We start from the raw sequence: 19,661 nt of genomic DNA, 5'->3' as shown, positions 1-19,661 counted from the left end.
ATATTATAAGATAATGTCCAATAAGAATAATATTATATTAATAGTAATATAATAATAATATAATGTGAAATAATGTAAGATAAGGTCCACTAATAATAAGAATAAATTATAATAGAAATAGTAATATAATAATAATTTATAATAGAAATAATATAATGCAAAATAATGTAAAATATTGTCCAATAATAATATTATAATAAGAATAGAAAAAATATAATATAAAATAAAATAATGTAAAATAATAATAATATATAATAAGAATAGAAATAAAATAAAATAAAATAACGTCCAATAATAACATATAACAATAAGAATAGAAATAATATAATATAATATAAAATAATGTAAAATAATGTGCAATAATAATAATATATAACAATAGAAATAAAATAAAATAATGTAAAACAATGTGCAATAATAATAATATATAACAATAGACATAAAATAAAATAATGTAAAATAATGTGGGATAATGATAATATATAATAAGAATAGAAATAATATAAAAGAAAATAATGTCCAATAATAATATATATAATAAAAATTAATAGAAATACTGTAGTATAATATAAAATGATGTAAGATAATGCCCAATAATAATATTATAATAATATTATAATAATAGAAACAGTAATTTAATAATAATAATAATAATAATAATAATTTATTATTATGGAAAATAATAGTATTATAATATAATACAATAATAATATAATATAGTGTCCAATAATAATATAATATTATAATTGAAATAATATATTATTATTATTATTATTATTATTATTATTATAGAATCTTAGATATTATATGATTATACAACACTATATAATATATTTTATTATAGTATTCTTCTTCTTCTTCTTCTTCTTATTATTATTATTATAGAATCTTAGATATTATATGATTATACAACACTATATATTATATTATTATAGTATTATTATTATTATCATTATTATTATTATAGAATCCTAGATATTATATCATTATACAACACTATATATTATATTATTATAGTATTCTTATTATATTATTATTATTATAGAATCCTGGATATGATATCATTATACAACACTATATAATATAATATATTATTATAGTATTCTTCTTCTTATTATTATTATAGAATCCTAGATATTATATTATTATACAACACTATATAATCTATTATATTATTATAGTGTTCTTCTTCTTATTATTATTATTGTTATTATAGAATCCTAGATATTATATGATTATAAACTATATATTATATTATATTATTATTATTATTATTATAGAATCCTAGATATTATATGATTATAAACTATATATTATATTATATTATATTATTATTATTATAGAATCCTAGATATTATATGATTATAAACTATATATTATATTATATTATTATTATTATAGAATCCTAGATATTATATGATTATAAACTATATATTATATTATATTATATTATTATTATTATAGAATCCTAGATATTATATGATTATAAACTATATATTATATTATATTATTATTATTATAGAATCCTAGATATTATATGATTATAAACTATATATTATATTATATTATATTATTATTATTATAGAATCCTAGATATTATATGATTATAAACTATATATTATATTATATTATTATTATTATTATTATAGAATCCTAGATATTATATGATTATAAACTATATATTATATTATATTATTATTATTATAGAATCCTAGATATTATATGATTATAAACTATATATTATATTATATTATATTATTATTATTATAGAATCCTAGATATTATATGATTATAAACTATATATTATATTATATTATTATTATTATAGAATCCTAGATATTATATGATTATAAACTATATATTATATTATATTATATTATTATTATTATAGAATCCTAGATATTATATGATTATAAACTATATATTATATTATATTATTATTATTATTATAGAATCCTAGATATTATATGATTATACAGCACTATATATTATTATAGTATTCTTTTTCTTCTTCTTCTTCTTCTTCTTCTTTTTATTATAGAATCCTAGATATTATATGATTACACAACCCTATATATTATATTATTATATTATATTACTATGTTATTATTATATGTTTTTATAGAATGGTATTATATTATTATCATAGAATCCTACATTGTAATATATCATTGCTACAATACTACGTAAAGGCGGAACTTTAAGTGCGAGGCGCACGTTGCAGGACGGGCGCCATTCAGAGAGGACCCCTTAGCAACGCAGGCAAAGGGAGAGAAGGGGCGGGGCCGGGTTGCTAGGGCGCCGCTCCGCCCTCTCTGATTGGCTGTTCGCGCTGGTGCGGCGGCTTTTCCCTTCCCCCGGCGGCCGCGGCTGTTTTGGTTCCGCCCTCCAAAGGCGAAGGCCGGAAGAGAAGACGCGCCAGGTTAGGCCTCATGGCTGATTTATTATTATTATTATTATTATTATTATTATTAACCCCGATATACTTCTTCAGTACTTTAAAGTGTGTTATATTTGGGCAAGTTTGCTCTGAGTGGGGTTGAGTGTGCACTCTGATTTTTTTCAGGGGAAATCTAGACAATCCAGACAGGTGTCAGGTTCGTGATGTCATGATCTCCGATCTTTGACATCTCCGGACACAGAGCAAGCGCTGACAAAGAACAGATGCCAGCCACAAAACCTCAATGACCCTCTGGTATGGGAGAGCCCCTATATAAATGGGCTACAGAGAAGGTTCTGGTATTCCGTACAATAAACCTGTTGGAATCTACCACCGTGTGTCTTGGATGGGCCAGCCACAAAACCTCAATGACCCTCTGGTATGTGAGAGCCCCTATATAAATGGGCTACAGAGAAGATTCTGGGATTCTGTACAAATTGTGAGGTTCTCTTCTCCCCGTTGTGCTGTGGGTCAGTCTTCCACCAGAAGAAAGCACCAAGACACACGCTGGTAAGATTCCAAAAGGTTTTATTGTACAGAATCCCAGAATCTTCTCTGTAGCCCATGTATATAGGGGCTCTCACATACCAGAGGGTCATTGAGGTTTTATGGATTGTGAGGTTCTCTTCATCCAGTTGTGCTGTGGGTCAGTCTTCCCCAGAAGAAAGCACCAAGACACATGCTGGTAAGATTCCAAAAGGTTTTATTGTACAGAATCCCAGAATCTTCTCTGTAGCCCATGTATATAGGGGCTCTCACATACCAGAGTGTCATTGAGGTTTTATGGATTGTGAGGTTCTCTTCATCCAGTTGTGCTGTGGGTCAGTCTTCCCCAGAAGAAAGCACCAAGACACACGCTGGTAAGATTCCAAAAGGTTTTATTGTACAGAATCCCAGAATCTTCTCTGTAGCCCATGTATATAGGGGCTCTCACATACCAGAGTGTCATTGAGGTTTTATGGATTGTGAGGTTCTCTTCATCCAGTTGTGCTGTGGGTCAGTCTTCCCCAGAAGAAAGCACCAAGACACACGCTGGTAAGATTCCAAAAGGTTTTATTGTACAGAATCCCAGAATCTTCTCTGTAGCCCATGTATATAGGGGCTCTCACATACCAGAGGGTCATTGAGGTTTTATGGATTGTGAGGTTCTCTTCATCCAGTTGTGCTGTGGGTCAGTCTTCCCCAGAAGAAAGCACCAAGACACATGCTGGTAAGATTCCAAAAGGTTTTATTGTACAGAATCCCAGAATCTTCTCTGTAGCCCATGTATATAGGGGCTCTCACATACCAGAGTGTCATTGAGGTTTTATGGATTGTGAGGTTCTCTTCATCCAGTTGTGCTGTGGGTCAGTCTTCCCCAGAAGAAAGCACCAAGACACACGCTGGTAAGATTCCAAAAGGTTTTATTGTACAGAATCCCAGAATCTTCTCTGTAGCCCATGTATATAGGGGCTCTCACATACCAGAGTGTCATTGAGGTTTTATGGATTGTGAGGTTCTCTTCATCCAGTTGTGCTGTGGGTCAGTCTTCCCCAGAAGAAAGCACCAAGACACACGCTGGTAAGATTCCAAAAGGTTTTATTGTACAGAATCCCAGAATCTTCTCTGTAGCCCATGTATATAGGGGCTCTCACATACCAGAGGGTCATTGAGGTTTTATGGATTGTGAGGTTCTCTTCATCCAGTTGTGCTGTGGGTCAGTCTTCCACCAGAAGAAAGCACCAAGACACACGCTGGTAAGATTCCAAAAGGTTTTATTGTACAGAATCCCAGAATCTTCTCTGTAGCCCATGTATATAGGGGCTCTCACATACCAGAGGGTCATTGAGGTTTTATGGATTGTGAGGTTCTCTTCATCCAGTTGTGCTGTGGGTCAGTCTTCCACCAGAAGAAAGCACCAAGACACACGCTGGTAAGATTCCAAAAGGTTTTATTGTACAGAATCCCAGAATCTTCTCTGTAGCCCATTTATATAGGGGCTCTCACATACCAGAGGGTCATTGAGGTTTTATGGATTGTGAGGTTCTCTTCTCCCAGTTGTGCTGTGGGTCAGTCTTCCACCAGAAAAAGCACCAAGACACACGCTGGTAAGATTCCAAAAGGTTTTATTGTACAGAATCCCAGAATCTTCTCTGTAGCCCATTTATATAGGGGCTCTCACATACCAGAGGGTCATTGAGGTTTTATGGATTGTGAGGTTCTCTTCTCCCACTTGTGCTGTGGGTCAGTCTTCCCCAGAAGAAAGCACCAAGACACACGCTGGTAAGATTCCAAAAGGTTTTATTGTACAGAATCCCAGAATCTTCTCTGTAGCCCATGTATACAGGGGCTCTCACATACCAGAGGGTCATTGAGGTTTTATGGATTGTGAGGTTCTCTTCATCCAGTTGTGCTGTGGGTCAGTCTTCCCCAGAAGAAAGCACCAAGACACACGCTGGTAAGATTCCAAAAGGTTTTATTGTACAGAATCCCAGAATCTTCTCTGTAGCCCATGTATACAGGGGCTCTCACATACCAGAGGGTCATTGAGGTTTTATGGATTGTGAGGTTCTCTTCTCCCACTTGTGCTGTGGGTCAGTCTTCCCCAGAAGAAAGCACCAAGACACACGCTGGTAAGATTCCAAAAGGTTTTATTGTACAGAATCCCAGAATCTTCTCTGTAGCCCATGTATACAGGGGCTCTCACATACCAGAGGGTCATTGAGGTTTTATGGATTGTGAGGTTCTCTTCTCCCACTTGTGCTGTGGGTCAGTCTTCCCCAGAAGAAAGCACCAAGACACACGCTGGTAAGATTCCAAAAGGTTTTATTGTACAGAATCCCAGAATCTTCTCTGTAGCCCATGTATATAGGGGCTCTCACATACCAGAGGGTAATTGAGGTTTTATGGATTGTGAGGTTCTCTTCATCCAGTTGTGCTGTGGGTCAGTCTTCCACCAGAAGAAAGCACCAAGACACACGCTGGTAAGATTCCAAAAGGTTTTATTGTACAGAATCCCAGAATCTTCTCTGTAGCCCATGTATATAGGGGCTCTCACATACCAGAGGGTAATTGAGGTTTTATGGATTGTGAGGTTCTCTTCATCCAGTTGTGCTGTGGGTCAGTCTTCCACCAGAAGAAAGCACCAAGACACACGCTGGTAAGATTCCAAAAGGTTTTATTGTACAGAATCCCAGAATCTTCTCTGTAGCCCATGTATATAGGGGCTCTCACATACCAGAGGGTAATTGAGGTTTTATGGATTGTGAGGTTCTCTTCATCCAGTTGTGCTGTGGGTCAGTCTTCCCCAGAAGAAAGCACCAAGACACACGCTGGTAAGATTCCAAAAGGTTTTATTGTACAGAATCCCAGAATCTTCTCTGTAGCCCATTTATATAGGGGCTCTCACATACCAGAGGGTAATTGATTTTTTATAGCTGGCCTGTTTTATGGCTGGCATCTGTTCTTTGTCAGCCAACTGGAGATGTCAAGGATTGGAGATCATGACATCCAGTCAATCCAGACAGGACAACTAAACCCCACTTGCCTTGCTTCCAACACACGGCAGTGGGCTCCAGAAGGCCTTGACAGCGCCCCCGGGAACAATGCGCCACCAGTGGCTGCTTCATTGGCCTTGGCAGTGGACTGGCTCTGTCTGGGTCCGCCATTCATGGGGGTGGGAGCCAATCGGTGAGGATGATGATGATGATGACGTTTTCCTCTTCCTCGTCTTGCTTCTGCCCAGGGGGATGCCGGGCTGGGCGCTGCTGGGAGGAGTGGCGGCCGCTCTCCTTGCCGGCCTCTACGTCCTGTGGGGCCCCGCTGCCGAGAGGAAGAAGCGCCAGAGCGGTAAGAGAACTAGACTCCCACTCCCAGCATGCCCCTCTGTCGGGTCCTCTTCTCCCAGTTGTGCTGTGGGTCAGTCTTCCACCAGAAAAAGCACCAAGCCACGCTAGTAGATTCCAACACGTTTTACTGTACAGAATACCAGAATCTTCTCTTTGGCCCATTCATATAGGGGCTCTCACATACCAGAGGGTGACTGAGGTTTTATGGATTGTTAGGTTCTCTTCTCTTAGTTGTGCTTTGGGTCAGTCTTCCACCAGAAAAAGCACCAAGACACACGCTGGTAGATTCCAACACGTTTTACTGTACAGAATACCAGAACCTTCTCTTTGGCCCACTTATATAGGGGCTCTCACATACCAGAGGGTCATTGAGGTTTTACAGCTGGCCCGTTTTATGGCTTGCTCTGTGTCCGGAGATGTCAAAGATTGGAGATCATGACATCACGCCCCCTCCAAAGACAGTCCTCCCCCCCTTGTATGGGTTTTGAGCGTGAAACCTGTTGATGAGTGTGGGTGCATTTATGTCAGAATCCCTGACCCATTCTGATTCACTGGGAGGAAAATGCTTCCACCTGACGAAATACTGGAGGGTGTTTTTCCTGACTCTGGAGTCTAATATTTCCCCCTCCTCATAGTGTTGGTTGCCCCCTTTCATGATGGGTGGGGGTGCCATTGGGAGCTCTCAGGAGCTGGTTTGAGGAGACTGAAGTGGAAAACTGGGCGAATCATTCTGTAGGATTGGCGGAGTTCGAGTTCTGCGATGACTTCATTTACTAGTCTTTTGACCGTGAAGGGGCCAATGCATTGGTATGTGAGAGCCCCTATATAAATGGGCCAAAGAGAAGGTTCTGGGATTCTGTACAATAAAACCTGTTGGAATCTACCAGCGTGTGTCTTGGTGCGTTTTCTGGTGGAAGACTGACCCACAGCACTACTGGGAGAAGAGAACCCGACAATTTGTAAAGAATACCAGAACCTTCTCCTTGGCCCATTTATATAGGGGCTCTCACATACCAGAGGGTCATTGAGGTTTTGTGGCTGGCCTGTTTTATGGCTGGCATCTGTCCTGTCTCTCTCTGCCGCAGGGCTGGTGCCCGGCCTGCTCAACCTGGGCAACACCTGCTTCCTGAACGCCCTGCTCCAAGGCCTGGCCGCATGCCCCGCCTTCCTCCAATGGCTGCAAGGCCACGCCCCCGGACACGCCCACGACCGGACACGCCCACTCTCGGACGCCTTGCTCCGCCTCCTCCAAGGTACGCGGGAAATACATCGGAAGAAATAAAATTATGTGGCATTGTATTATTATACCTTATTATATTATTGTGACATATTATTATACCATTATGCCGGGCACAGCTAGTATATAATATAACTAGCTGTGCCCGGCCACGCGTTGCTGTGTCTGAGTCTGGTGGTGTTGGTCAGTCTACATTAGGTTGTATTTATGCTGTGACCTTCTTTATACTCACATTAGTCGTAGTATTTGAAGTCTGTGACCTTCTTCAATTTTTGTGTTGATTGATAATTGCTTGAGATCCCTGTTGTCTTTGGTTTGTTGTTAATTGTAATGTCTGATTCTGCTGAGTGCGGTTTATATTTTTATTGTGGTACAATAGTCCTTTTTTTGTTTTGCCTGTGTAGGTGTTTATTATTATTGTTGTTGTAGTGGTCATGAAGGTTGGATAAGTTAGATGCTACTGTATTGCTTTTTGGAGGCCCAGTGTAGCACTGACTGGCCTCTCAGCCTCAGTGCCTGGCTGTTTCTTGCCTGTGATGGTGTTGATTCTTATTGTTGTTGTTGTTGTCATTGTTATTATTGTAATTGTTTTTTTGGAGGCCAAGTGTGAATGTAGGGATTGGGGAGGTGGATGAGTTGTGTTGTCAAATTTGGTATTTGTTATAGTCACAATGCGTTGTTGTGAGTTTTGTGGGTCCGGATTGTGGTTTTGTGGTGTAGTTGTGTTGTTACAACCGGGAGAAAAGGCTTTTGTGTTGTGTTGTCAAGTTTTGTATTTCTGGGGCGTTTAGTTGTGCACCAAGTTTCGTATTTCTGGAGCGTTTAGTTGTGTTGTTATAGTCAAGATGCATTGTTGTGAGTTTTGTGGGTCCGGATTGTGGTTTTGTGGTGTGGTTGTGTTGTTACAACCGGGAGGCAAGGCTTTTGCGTTGTGTTGCCAAGTTTTATATTTCTGGGGTGTTTAGTTGTGTGCCAAGTTTCGTATTTCTGGGGCGTTTAGTTGTGTTGTTATAGTCACGATGCGTTGTTGTGAGTTTTATGGGTCCGGATTGTGGTTTTGTGGTGTGGTTGTGTTGTTACAACCTGGAGGGAAGGCTTTTGCGTTGTGTTGCCAAGTTTCGTATTTCTGGGGCGTTTAGTTGTGTTGTTATAGTCACGATGCGTTGTTGTGAGTTTTGTGGGTCCTGTGTGGTTTTGTGGTGTGGTTGTGTTGTTACAACCGGGAGGCAAGGCTTTTGCATTGTGTTGCCAAGTTTTGTATTTCTGGGGCGTTTAGTTGTGTTGTTATCGCATGATGCGTTGTTGTGAGTGTTGTGGGTCTGGATTGTGGTTTTGTGGTGTGGTTGTGTTGTTGTAACCTGGAGGCAAGCCTTTTGCATTGTGTTGCCAAATTTCGTATTTCTGGGATGTTTAGTTTTGTTGTTATAGTCACTGCGCAAACAACTTTATCATTTTATATATATAGATTTATTATCTTTATTATCCTTAAGCTCTGTCGGGCGCAGAGGCCACGGAGGAGTCCCTGCTAGACGCCAGCGGCTTGTTGGAGGCCCTGCGGAGCCACCGCTGGAACATCTCCTCCTTCGAAGAGCAGGTGGGATGTATAGTACGGGGCACTTGAGCCCATCTAAAGCTCAAGTTTGGGGGGAAACAATGAGGCGGGTATGCTGATGAGCCTTGTCTCGAATCTGGGACTTTGGTTGCGTGAGCGTCGATGCTCGCCAGGCAGGACCCTCCTTACCTACTAATCCGAATTACGACTCCGTTAGGACGCCCACGAGCTCTTCCACATCCTGACGGCCTCGTTGGAAGACGAGCGGGATTCTCGCCCCCGTCCCCGTGTGGCGCCCCTCTTTGACCTCCAGGCCCTGCAGGAGCCCCAAACGCCCCCCAAGCAGATCCTCTGCAGGACGCAAGGTAAACATTGATCTAATGTACGTTTGTAGGACCGAGTAAACAACCAAACCACTGGACCAAATCACACCAAATTTGGCCACAAAAGACATAGACATCCAATGTATGTCTTTCAATAAAAAAACTTAAAAGTTTGATCCCAATTCAGAAAAAAAAACAAACCCCAAAAGTAATAACTACACATGCGCAGATGTGAGAAGATGGGCATGTTTTGGGTAAATCTGTTGTCGGGGAAAGAGGCAGGGATTCTATTTATTTTTTTATCTATTTAAACATTTATATCCCGCCCTTCTCACCTCGAAGGGGACTCAGAGTGGCTTACAAATTATATGTACAATCTATATATATATATAATATATATATAATATATATAAAACTAGCTGTGCTCAGCCATGCGTTGCTGTGGCGAAGTATAGTGGTATGGGAAATAAAGTATTGAGGAATTGGTGGTAGTCAAGGTAAAAGGTAAACGTTTTCCCATGACATTAAATCCAGTCATGTCTGACTAAGTGGGCGGAGCTTAGCCTTCTAACTGGCAGCAATTGGATAAAAACAATTATTCCTCTCCCTCTAATTAGGACTTTATTTTTATTTTCTTTTTGTTGTATGAACATAGAGGCATGGATGAGGGGTTGTGCTGCCAAGTTTAGTGTTTGTGGGATGAGTAGTTTTGTTGTTTTGTCCGGTGCCGTGATTCCATTACCCTTTTATATATATAGATGTAATGTGCGTTTTTCCCATGGAGTAAACAACAAAACCACTGGACCACACCACACCAAATTTGTCCACAAAAGACATAGCCATCCAATGTATGTCTTTCAATAAAAAAACTTAAAAGTTTGGTCCAAATTCAGAAAAAAACTCCAAACCCCAAAAGTAATAACCACACATGCGCAGATGTGAGAAGATGGGCATGTTTCGGGTAAATCTTTCAAACAAAAAAACCTAGAAAAATAAAGACCAAATTAGAGGACGAGGAAGAGCCGTTTTCAACCCTGGCTGCCGGTCAGAAAGGTAGGCCTTTAGGCCCCGCCCCTTTCGTATCCTAGCAACCTCCTCAGCCACAATGGCACCCGGGGGGACAGGCAGGGTTCACTTAGGCCTCTTCCACACTGCCTATAAAATACAGATTCTCTGATTTGAACTGCTATATTGTACTCATATATAAATTAATAACAAAATGATAATAGATAATATATTATTGAAACAATATAATGAAACAATAATATACAAAATATAACAACGATAAAATTATAATAATAGTAATTGTATGATAATAATAGCAATACAATAATATATATGTACGTATAATAAAATGATCGTACTAGGATAATAATAATAATAATAATAATAATAATAATAATAATAATAATAGATAATAACTAGCTGTGCCCGGCCACGCGTTGCTGTGTCTGAGTCTGGTGTTGTTGTTCAGTCTACATGAGGTTGTATTGATGCTGTGACCTCCACCTTCTTTATACTCACATTAGTCGTAGTATTTGAAGTCTGTGACCTTCTTCCATTTTTGTGTTGATTGATAATGGCTTGAGATCCCTGTTGTCTTTGGTTTGTTGTTAATCGTGATGTCTGATTCTGCTGAGTGCGGTTTATATTTTTATTGTGGTACAATAGTCTTTTTTTGTTTTGCCTGCGAAGGTGTTTATTATTATTGTTGTTGTTGTGGTCATGAAGGTTGGATAAGTTAGATGCTACTGTATTTTTTGGAGGCCCAGTGTAGCATTGACTGGCCTCTCAGCCTCAGTGCCTGGCTGTTTCTTGCCTGTGATGGTGTTGATTCTTGTTGTTGTTGTTGTTGTCATTGTTATTATTGTAATTGTTTTTTTGGAGGCCAAGTGTGAATGTAGGGATTGGGGAGGTGGATGAGTTGTGTTGTCAGATTTTGTATTTGTTATAGTCACAATGCGTTGTTGTAAGTATTGTGGGTCCGGATTGTGGTTTTGTGGTGTGGTTGTGTTGTTACAACTGAGAGGCAAGGCTTTTGTGTTGTGTTGTCAAGTTTTGTATTTCTGGGGCGTTTAGTTGTGTTGTTATAGTCACTATGCATTGTTGTGAGTTTTGTGCGTCCGGATTGTGATTTTGTGGTGTGGTTGTGTTGTTACAATCGGGAGGGAATGCTTTTGTGTTGTGTTGCCAAGTTTCGTATTTTTGGGGCGTTTAGTTGTGTTGTTATAGTCATGATGCGTTGTTGTGAGTTTTGTACGTCCGGATTGTGGTTTTGTGTTGTGGTTGTGTTCTTACAACTGGGAGGCAAGGCTTTTGCGTTGTGTTGTCAAATTTTGTATTTCTGGGGCGTTTAGTTGTGTTATAGTCATGATGCGTTGTTGTGAGTTTTGTGGGTACAGATTGTGGTTTTGTGGTGTGGTTATGTTGTTATAACCAGGAGAAAAGGCTTTTGTGTTGTGTTGTCAAGTTTCGTATTTCTGGGGCGTTTAGTTGTGTTGTTATAGTCACGATGCATTGTTGTGAGTTTTGTGGGTCCAGATTGTGGTTTTGTGGTGTGGCTGTGTTGTTACAACTGGGAGGCAAGGCTTTTGCGTTGTGTTATTAAGTTTTATATTTCTGGGGCGTTTAGTTGTGTGCCAAATTTTGTATTTCTGGGGCGTTTAGTTGTGTTGTTATAGTCACGATGCGTTGTTGTGAGTTTTATGGGTCTGGATTGTGGTTTTGTGGTGTGGCTGTGTTGTTACAACTGGGAGGCAAGGCTTTTGCGTTGTGTTATTAAGTTTTATATTTCTGGGGCGTTTAGTTGTGTGCCAAGTTTTGTATTTCTGGGGCGTTTAGTTGTGTTGTTATAGTCACGATGCATTGTTGTGAGTTTTGTGGGTCCAGATTGTGGTTTTGTGGTGTGGCTGTGTTGTTACAACTGGGAGGCAAGGCTTTTGCGTTGTGTTATTAAGTTTTATATTTCTGGGGCGTTTAGTTGTGTGCCAAATTTTGTATTTCTGGGGCGTTTAGTTGTGTTGTTATAGTCACGATGCGTTGTTGTGAGTTTTATGGGTCTGGATTGTGGTTTTGTGGTGTGGTTGTGTTGTTACAACCGGGAGGGAAGGCTTTTGCGTTGTGTTGCCAAGTTTCGTATTTCTGGGGCGTTTAGTTGTGTTGTTATATTCACGATGCACTGTTGTGAGTTTTGTGGGTCCTGTGTGGTTTTGTGGTGTGGTTGTGTTGTTACAAATGGGAGGCAAGGCTTTTGCATTGTGTTGCCAAGTTTTGTATTTCTGGGGCGTTTAGTTGTGTTGTTATCGCATGATGCGTTGTTGTGAGTTTTGTGGGTCTGGATTGTGGTTTTGTGGTGTGGTTGTGTTGTTGTAACCTGGAGGCAAGCCTTTTGCATTGTGTTGCCAAATTTCGTATTTCTGGGATGTTTAGTTTTGTTGTTATAGTCACTGCGCAAACAACTTTATCCTTTTATATAGATAGATAACAAGCCCTGCCTTTGGGGTTTTCCAGCAGGTTCCCCGCAGGCTTCCTGGCGGCGGCAGCACCCTTTCCATGGCCGGTTGGCCAGCAACATGGTCTGCAAGCGCTGCGGGCATCAGGTATGGAAGTCAATGGCACCATTCGATCCCTCCCGGCAGAGGGCCAGCCTCTTGTTCCTCACCGTCTCGTTCTCCCTTCCAGAGTCCGCTCAGGTACGACACCTTTGACAGCCTCTCCCTCAGCATCCCGGCCACCGTATGGGTAAGCTTATTATCATCATCATTATTATTATTATTATTATTATAATATTATTATTATTATTAAATAACATTGATGTGTTTGTTCTGTTTTGATTTGTTTTGTTTTCATTGTTTTTTATAGCATAAAATATGATATTTATTCTATATATATATATATATATATATATATATAAAATAAAATATTATATTATTATTATTACTATACCATATATATATATATACACACACACACATGTAGATACAACACCTAGAATAAAATATTATATTATTATTATTACTATACCAAATATATATATACACACACACATGTAGATACAACACCTAGAATAAAATATTATATTATTATTTGTATTATTACTACTATACTATAAAATATTCTATATATATATATATATATATATATATAATAAAATATTATATTATTATTGGTATTATTACTATACTATATAAATATTATAATATCTAGGATAAAATATAATATTACTGGCGTTATTACTATACTATAAAATATTATAGTATATTATACTATATTATATTATATATAATATCTAGAATAAAATATATTATTGACATTATTAGTACTATACTATATAAATATTATATATATAATATATTATTATTGGTATTATTATTACTATACTATATAAATATTATATATATAATATCCAGAATAAAATGTAATATTGCTGGTGTTGTTATTACTATACTATAAAATGTTATATATAATATCTAGAATAAAATATATTATTGGCATTATTAGTACTATACTATATAAATATTTTATATATATATATATATATATATATATATATATATATATATAAAATATCTAGAATAAAATGTAGTATTACTGGTGTTATTACTATACTATTATATATATATATATATATATATATATATATATATATATATATATATTATCTAGAATAAAAGATTATATTACTGATGTTATTACTATACTATATAAATATTATATATATATATATATATATATATATATATATATATATCTAGAATACAATATATATATATAATTATATAGTATAGTAATAATAATACCAATATATTGTATTCTAGATATTATATATATATATATATAATATTTATATAGTATAGTAATAACATCAGTAATATAATCTTTTATTCTAGATATTATATATATATATATATATATATATATATATATATATATATATATATATATATATATAATATGTATAATAAGTTATTACATTATTATTGGTGTATTATTCTTGCAGGGTGGCCCGGTGACGCTGGAGCAATGCCTCCGCCACTTTGTCTCCTCCGAGTCGGTCTCGGGTGTCGAGTGCGAGTCCTGCAACAAGGTCTTTTGCTCATTATTATTATTATTATTATTAGTAGTAGTAGTATTATTATTACCTACGTTTTTGACTTTTTGATTTAATTAAAATAATTAGAAAAGAAAGACTTTCATGGCTGGAATCACTGGGTGGGTGTGAGTTGTCTGTCCCTGTCCCAGAAGCACTCTCTCCTGACGTTTCGCCCACATCTATGGCAGGCATATGATTCTGTGGCTTTTTCCATTTTTAAAATATTATTATTATTATTATTATTATTATTATTATTATTATTATTATTATTATTATTATTATTATTATTATTCTCTTGCAGGTCGGAGGGCCAGGGAAGGAGGAAGGCGGGCGCAGCACTTTTGTGAAGCAGCTCCGGCTGGGAAAGGCAAGCAAGGATCGATCTATTAATATTAAACATTATTATTAAATATTAATATTGAATTATATTAAATAGTATTATTAAAATGATCACTGGCATATTATGAAATGTTATTAACAGTATTGGTATTATTGGATAAATATTGAATTATATTAAATAGTATGATTAAAATCATCGTTGACTGATATTATTAAATGTTATTAATAGTATTGAATATGATTACTGATTACTAGTTAATACTATAACTTAATAATTGTATATAATGATATGCTAATTATATGATATAATATATACATATATATAGAAATATGTAATTTAATAATGATTAAATATTGTTGAATTATATTATTAAATATGATCATATATATATATTGAATTTTATTAAATTTATTAATGTATTATTATTACTGTATTATTTTGTTATTGAATTTCATTAATAATTTATTATTTCACAATTGTATTTCATTATTTATTATTTCGTTGAATTTCATTATTTATTATTTTATTATTGAATTTCAGCCATTTATTATTTCGCTATTGAATTTCGTTATTTATTTGTTATATCATAATCAAATTTCATTATTAATTTATTATTATTGAATTCCATTATGAATTTTTTATTTCATTATTCAATGTCTTTACTAATTTATTATTTTATTATTGATTTTCATTATTATTTCATTGTTGAATTTCGTTATTGATTTATTATTTTGCGATTGACTTTCATTGTTAATTTATTATTTCATAATCAAATTCATTCGTTTATTATTTTATTGATTACTATTTCATAGTTTATTCTTCCATAATCGAATTTCATTATGAATTTGTTATTCCGTAATTGAATTTTGTTATTAATTATTATTGAATTTCATTATGAATTTATTATTATTGAATTTCATTATGAATTTATTATTTCCCTATTGAATTTGATTACTAATTTATTATTTTATTACAGTGGAGTTCCGGTTATTCGACATAAATGGGCGGGCCCAATGTCGAATAACCGGATCTGACGGATAATAGGGAGGCCCTATTATCCAGCAAGCTGGTTGAAGGAAGCGCCCTGTTTGTGTTGCTAGGTAGATAGCAAGCTACCTAGCAACGTGCAGGGGCGCTTCTGCCCCGCCTCTTGGGAGGCGCCTGTGTGTGTTGCTAGGTAGATAGCAAGCTACCTAGCAACACGCACAGGGCCCTGGGACGTCGGATAATACGGAGTGTCGGTTCACCGGAAGTCGGTCAACCAGAACTCTACGGTATTGAGTCTTATGATGATATATCCTGAAGACGATGAAGGGCCGTTGTGTTCCCGGTGCAGCTCCCGGGGTGCCTGTGCCTCCACCTGCAGCGGCTGAGCTGGTCCGGGCGGGGGGGCCGTGCCCTCAAGCGCCAGGAGCGCGTCCTCTTCGGGGAGACCCTCGCCCTACGACCCTTCCGACACACACCCCACCGACACGCAGGTAGGACGAGGAGGAGCCCTTCGCCAGGCTTTGTTTACATCCCGCTCTCTCCCCCTTTCATGACCTCCCCTCTTAAAGCAATACATTTATCTATTCATGTTCTCTGCTTTCTGCCGGGGCTGACGGTGGGTGCTCACCCCGACCCGGGCTTGAACTGGCAACCTTTTGATCGGCAGGAGCATTATTACATTATTATTATTATTATTATTATTATTATTATTACAGAAGCTGATCCGCCATTGGACGGCAAGGCCGCTTTGGCCAACGGCGCCTGCCCCGCCCCTCCCTCCGCCCTACCTGACCACAGGTGAGTCCATCCAGGGGTCAATCGAGGGGTCCATTGAGGGCAATCGAAGGTCAAGGGAGGGGTCGGTCAAGGGGTTGAGTGATGGCCCTTCGAGAAGCTCACACAAGAGGTTGATTGATGGGTCCATCGAGGGCGATCAAAGGCCAACCGAGGGGTCAGCAGAGAGGTCAGTCATTAAGGTCCGTTGAGAGGTTGATTGAGAATCGATCAAGGGCAATTGAAGGCCAACGGAGGAGTCCATTAAGGGGTTGAATTGAGGTCAATCGAGGGGTCCGTTGAGGGAAAACGAAGGTCAAGGGAGAGGTCCATCAAGGGGTTGATTCTGGGTCAGTTGAGCAGGTCAGTCAAGAGGTTGATTGTGGGTCCATCAAGGGCAATTGTAGGTCAATTGAGGGGTTGATTGAGAGTCAATTGAGAGGCCAACTGGAAAGATCAATTGAGAGTTTGATTGAGGGGTCCATTGAGAGGTCCATCAAGAATCAATCGAGGGGTCAACAGAGGAGTCCATTGAGGGGTTGATTGAGGGTCAATTGAGGGGTTGATTCTGGGTCAGCCAAAGGTCAATTAAGGGGCCAAATGACAAGGTCTGTTGAGAGGTTGGGGGTCAATCAAGGGATCATTTGAAAGGCCAGTTGAGAAGTTGGTTGAGGGTCCATTGAGGGGTCCATCAAGAATCAATGGAGTCCATTGCAGGCAATCATGGGCCATCAGGGACAATCAAAGGTCAGTTGAGGGTTCCATTGAAGGTCCATCGAGAATCAATTGAGGAGTCCATCAAGGGCAAATTAAGGTCAACTGAGGGCCCACCAAGTGGTCAATTGAGAAGTTAATTGAGGGCCAGCTGAGGGGTTGGTTGAAGCTCAACTGAGGGGTCCACCAAGGGGTTTATTCAGGGTCAATTGAGGTCAGTTGAGAGGGTGATCTGGGGTCAACCAGTTGGCAATCAAAGGTCAATCAGGGTGAACTGAGAGGTCCATTTAGGGCAATCAAAGGTCAACTGAAGAGTCAATTGAGGGGTTGATTCGGGGTCACTTGAGAGGCCAATTGAGAAGGTCAGCCAAGAGGTTGATTGAGGGTTCATCAAGAGTCCATTGGGAATCAACTGGGGGGCCCATTGAGTGGCCTTGCTTTGGGGGACTCCAACTCCCATCATCCTCATCCTCCTCCCTCTCGCAGCTCCGGGTCCTGCAGCTACCGCTTGATGGCAGTGGTGGTGCACCACGGGGACATGCACTCAGGGCACTTTGTGACCTTCCGCCGCTCCCCGACCTCCCCCCACTGGCTCTGGGCCTCGGACGACGTGGTGCGGAGGAGCTCCTTGCAGGAAGTCCTGGCCTCCAGCGCCTACCTCCTCTTCTACGAACGCATCCAGGACACAACGACAACGACCTGAGGCCTCCTTCAGACTCACACGCTCCTCCTCCCGCAAGAGGGACCGACCGGGACAGAGTCCAGTCTTTGAAGAAGCGCCCCCCGCTTTCCGGGCACCTTCGATCTTCCTCTAAGTGCCTTGACCTCCGCCGTCCGTCGAGAAGGTCAATCAATCGAGGGTTGATCTGGGGTAATCAAGAGACAATTGACATTTTATGTGAGGACAATTGAGAGAGTCAATTGCAAATCAGTCGAGGGCCAATTGGGAAAATTAGTGGAGAAGGTCGAGAGGTCAAAAGCCAATCGAGGGGCTGATTCAGGGTCGATCGAGGGGTCAGTCGAGAGGTTGAATCAGGGTCCGTCAAGAATCAACAAGGTCAGTTGAGAGGTTGACTGAAGGCCAATCAAAGGGTCCATTGAGGTCCATCAAAGGTCAACTGAAGGGTTCATCAAGGGGTTGGTTCAGGGTCCATCTAGGGGTTGACTCGGGGTCAGTTGAGGGGTCCGTCGAGGGCCAATAGACAAGGCCCGTTGAGAGGTTGATTGGGGGCCAATTGAAGGGTTGATTGAGGGTAATTAAAAGGTCAACATAAGCGTCCATCGAGGGGTTAGTTCAGGGTTTATCAAGGAGTCAATTGAGAATCAGTTGAGGGCCAATTGAGGGGTCCATCTAGGGGTCGATTCAGGGTTATTTGGGTTCATTGTGGGCCAATCATGGTTGAGGTTGATTCGGGGTCCATTGAGAGAGTGAATCGAGGGGTTGATTCAGGATCCATCAAGGGCCAATTGAGGGGTCAATTGAGAATCAGTTGAGGGCCAATTGGGGGGTCCATCGAAGGTCAACTGAGGGGTCAATTCAGGGTCAATTGAGGGGTCTATTGATGGCCAATCAACAAGGTCAGTTGAGAGGTTGATTGAGGATCAATTGAGGGGTCAATCAAGAATCATTTGATTTTGTTGAAGGTCAACTGAAGGGCTTATCAAGGGATCGGTTCAGGGTTCATTGAGGGCCAATCGAGGGGTCGGTTGAAAAGTCCATCAAAGGTCAACTGAGGGCAGTTGGGTAGGTTGAGAGTTTGATTGCGGGTCCATTGTGGGGGTCAATCAAGAATTAATCGAGGGGTCAATTAAGGAGGCCATTGAACTCGACTGAGGGGTTCATCGGAGAGGGTCCATTGTGGTGGTCCATCGTCCCCTTCTAGTAGAACGCTCTCGTATTATTAATACAAATATACATCCTTTTCATATATCATATGTATATCTCCTTTATTATGAATACAGGTAATGAATTAATCAAGGGGTCAATCAAGGAGGCCATTGGGAGGATTGTCAAGGATTTCAACGCAGAGGGTCCATCACGGTGGTCCCCCATCCCCTCTTGTATTATTAATACAAATATACATTATTTTCATATATCATGTCTCCTTTATTATGAATAGGTAATGATTTGTTTTGGCTCAAGTCTCTGGAGAGTGGGCTCACAGGCCAAGGTGGCTGCTGCCACAGATGTCTCGGAAAGTCAGGTTGACCCGGGGGCCCGCGACCCCCCTGAGGACCCCCGGGCAAAATGATTGTTTCCTTTGCGTCTGCAGCGGAGAGTTAAGGCTGCAGGCACGTCAAGTGCACTTGTTTGGCTCCGTGCATGTTCAGACAATCAGCAAACTAGCTACAGACTGCCTAGGTAATTGTCAAGT

At 39.1% G+C, this 19,661-nt stretch overlaps 1 protein-coding gene across 2 annotated transcripts; it reads left to right on the top strand.

Annotated features, from left to right (window-relative positions):
• The first annotated feature begins 2,355 nt into the window (after positions 1 to 2,355).
• LOC134292944 (ubiquitin carboxyl-terminal hydrolase 30-like) lies at positions 2,356 to 19,017 on the top strand. 2 transcript variants are annotated; one of them, XM_062958826.1, is made up of 12 exons: positions 2,356 to 2,422; positions 6,165 to 6,268; positions 7,353 to 7,520; positions 8,995 to 9,098; positions 9,274 to 9,421; positions 12,893 to 12,978; positions 13,061 to 13,120; positions 14,379 to 14,465; positions 14,773 to 14,838; positions 16,148 to 16,289; positions 16,515 to 16,596; positions 17,773 to 19,017. In XM_062958826.1, the coding sequence occupies exons 2-12, from the start codon at positions 6,169 to 6,171 to the stop codon at positions 17,987 to 17,989; spliced, it is 1,260 nt and encodes a 419-aa protein (XP_062814896.1). In that variant the 5' UTR covers positions 2,356 to 2,422; positions 6,165 to 6,168; the 3' UTR covers positions 17,990 to 19,017. The 2 variants fall into 2 exon arrangements, with proteins under 2 accessions (XP_062814896.1, XP_062814895.1); XM_062958825.1 differs by having other exon boundaries at positions 12,890 to 12,978.
• The last annotated feature ends 644 nt before the right edge of the window (positions 19,018 to 19,661 follow it).

This window comes from Anolis carolinensis, chromosome Y, assembly GCF_035594765.1.
Source record: "Anolis carolinensis isolate JA03-04 chromosome Y, rAnoCar3.1.pri, whole genome shotgun sequence".
NCBI classification, from domain to species: Eukaryota; Metazoa; Chordata; class Lepidosauria; order Squamata; family Dactyloidae; genus Anolis; species Anolis carolinensis.
Note: the sequence above shows the minus strand (reverse complement) of the source record. Positions and strands in the feature narration are given on the sequence as shown.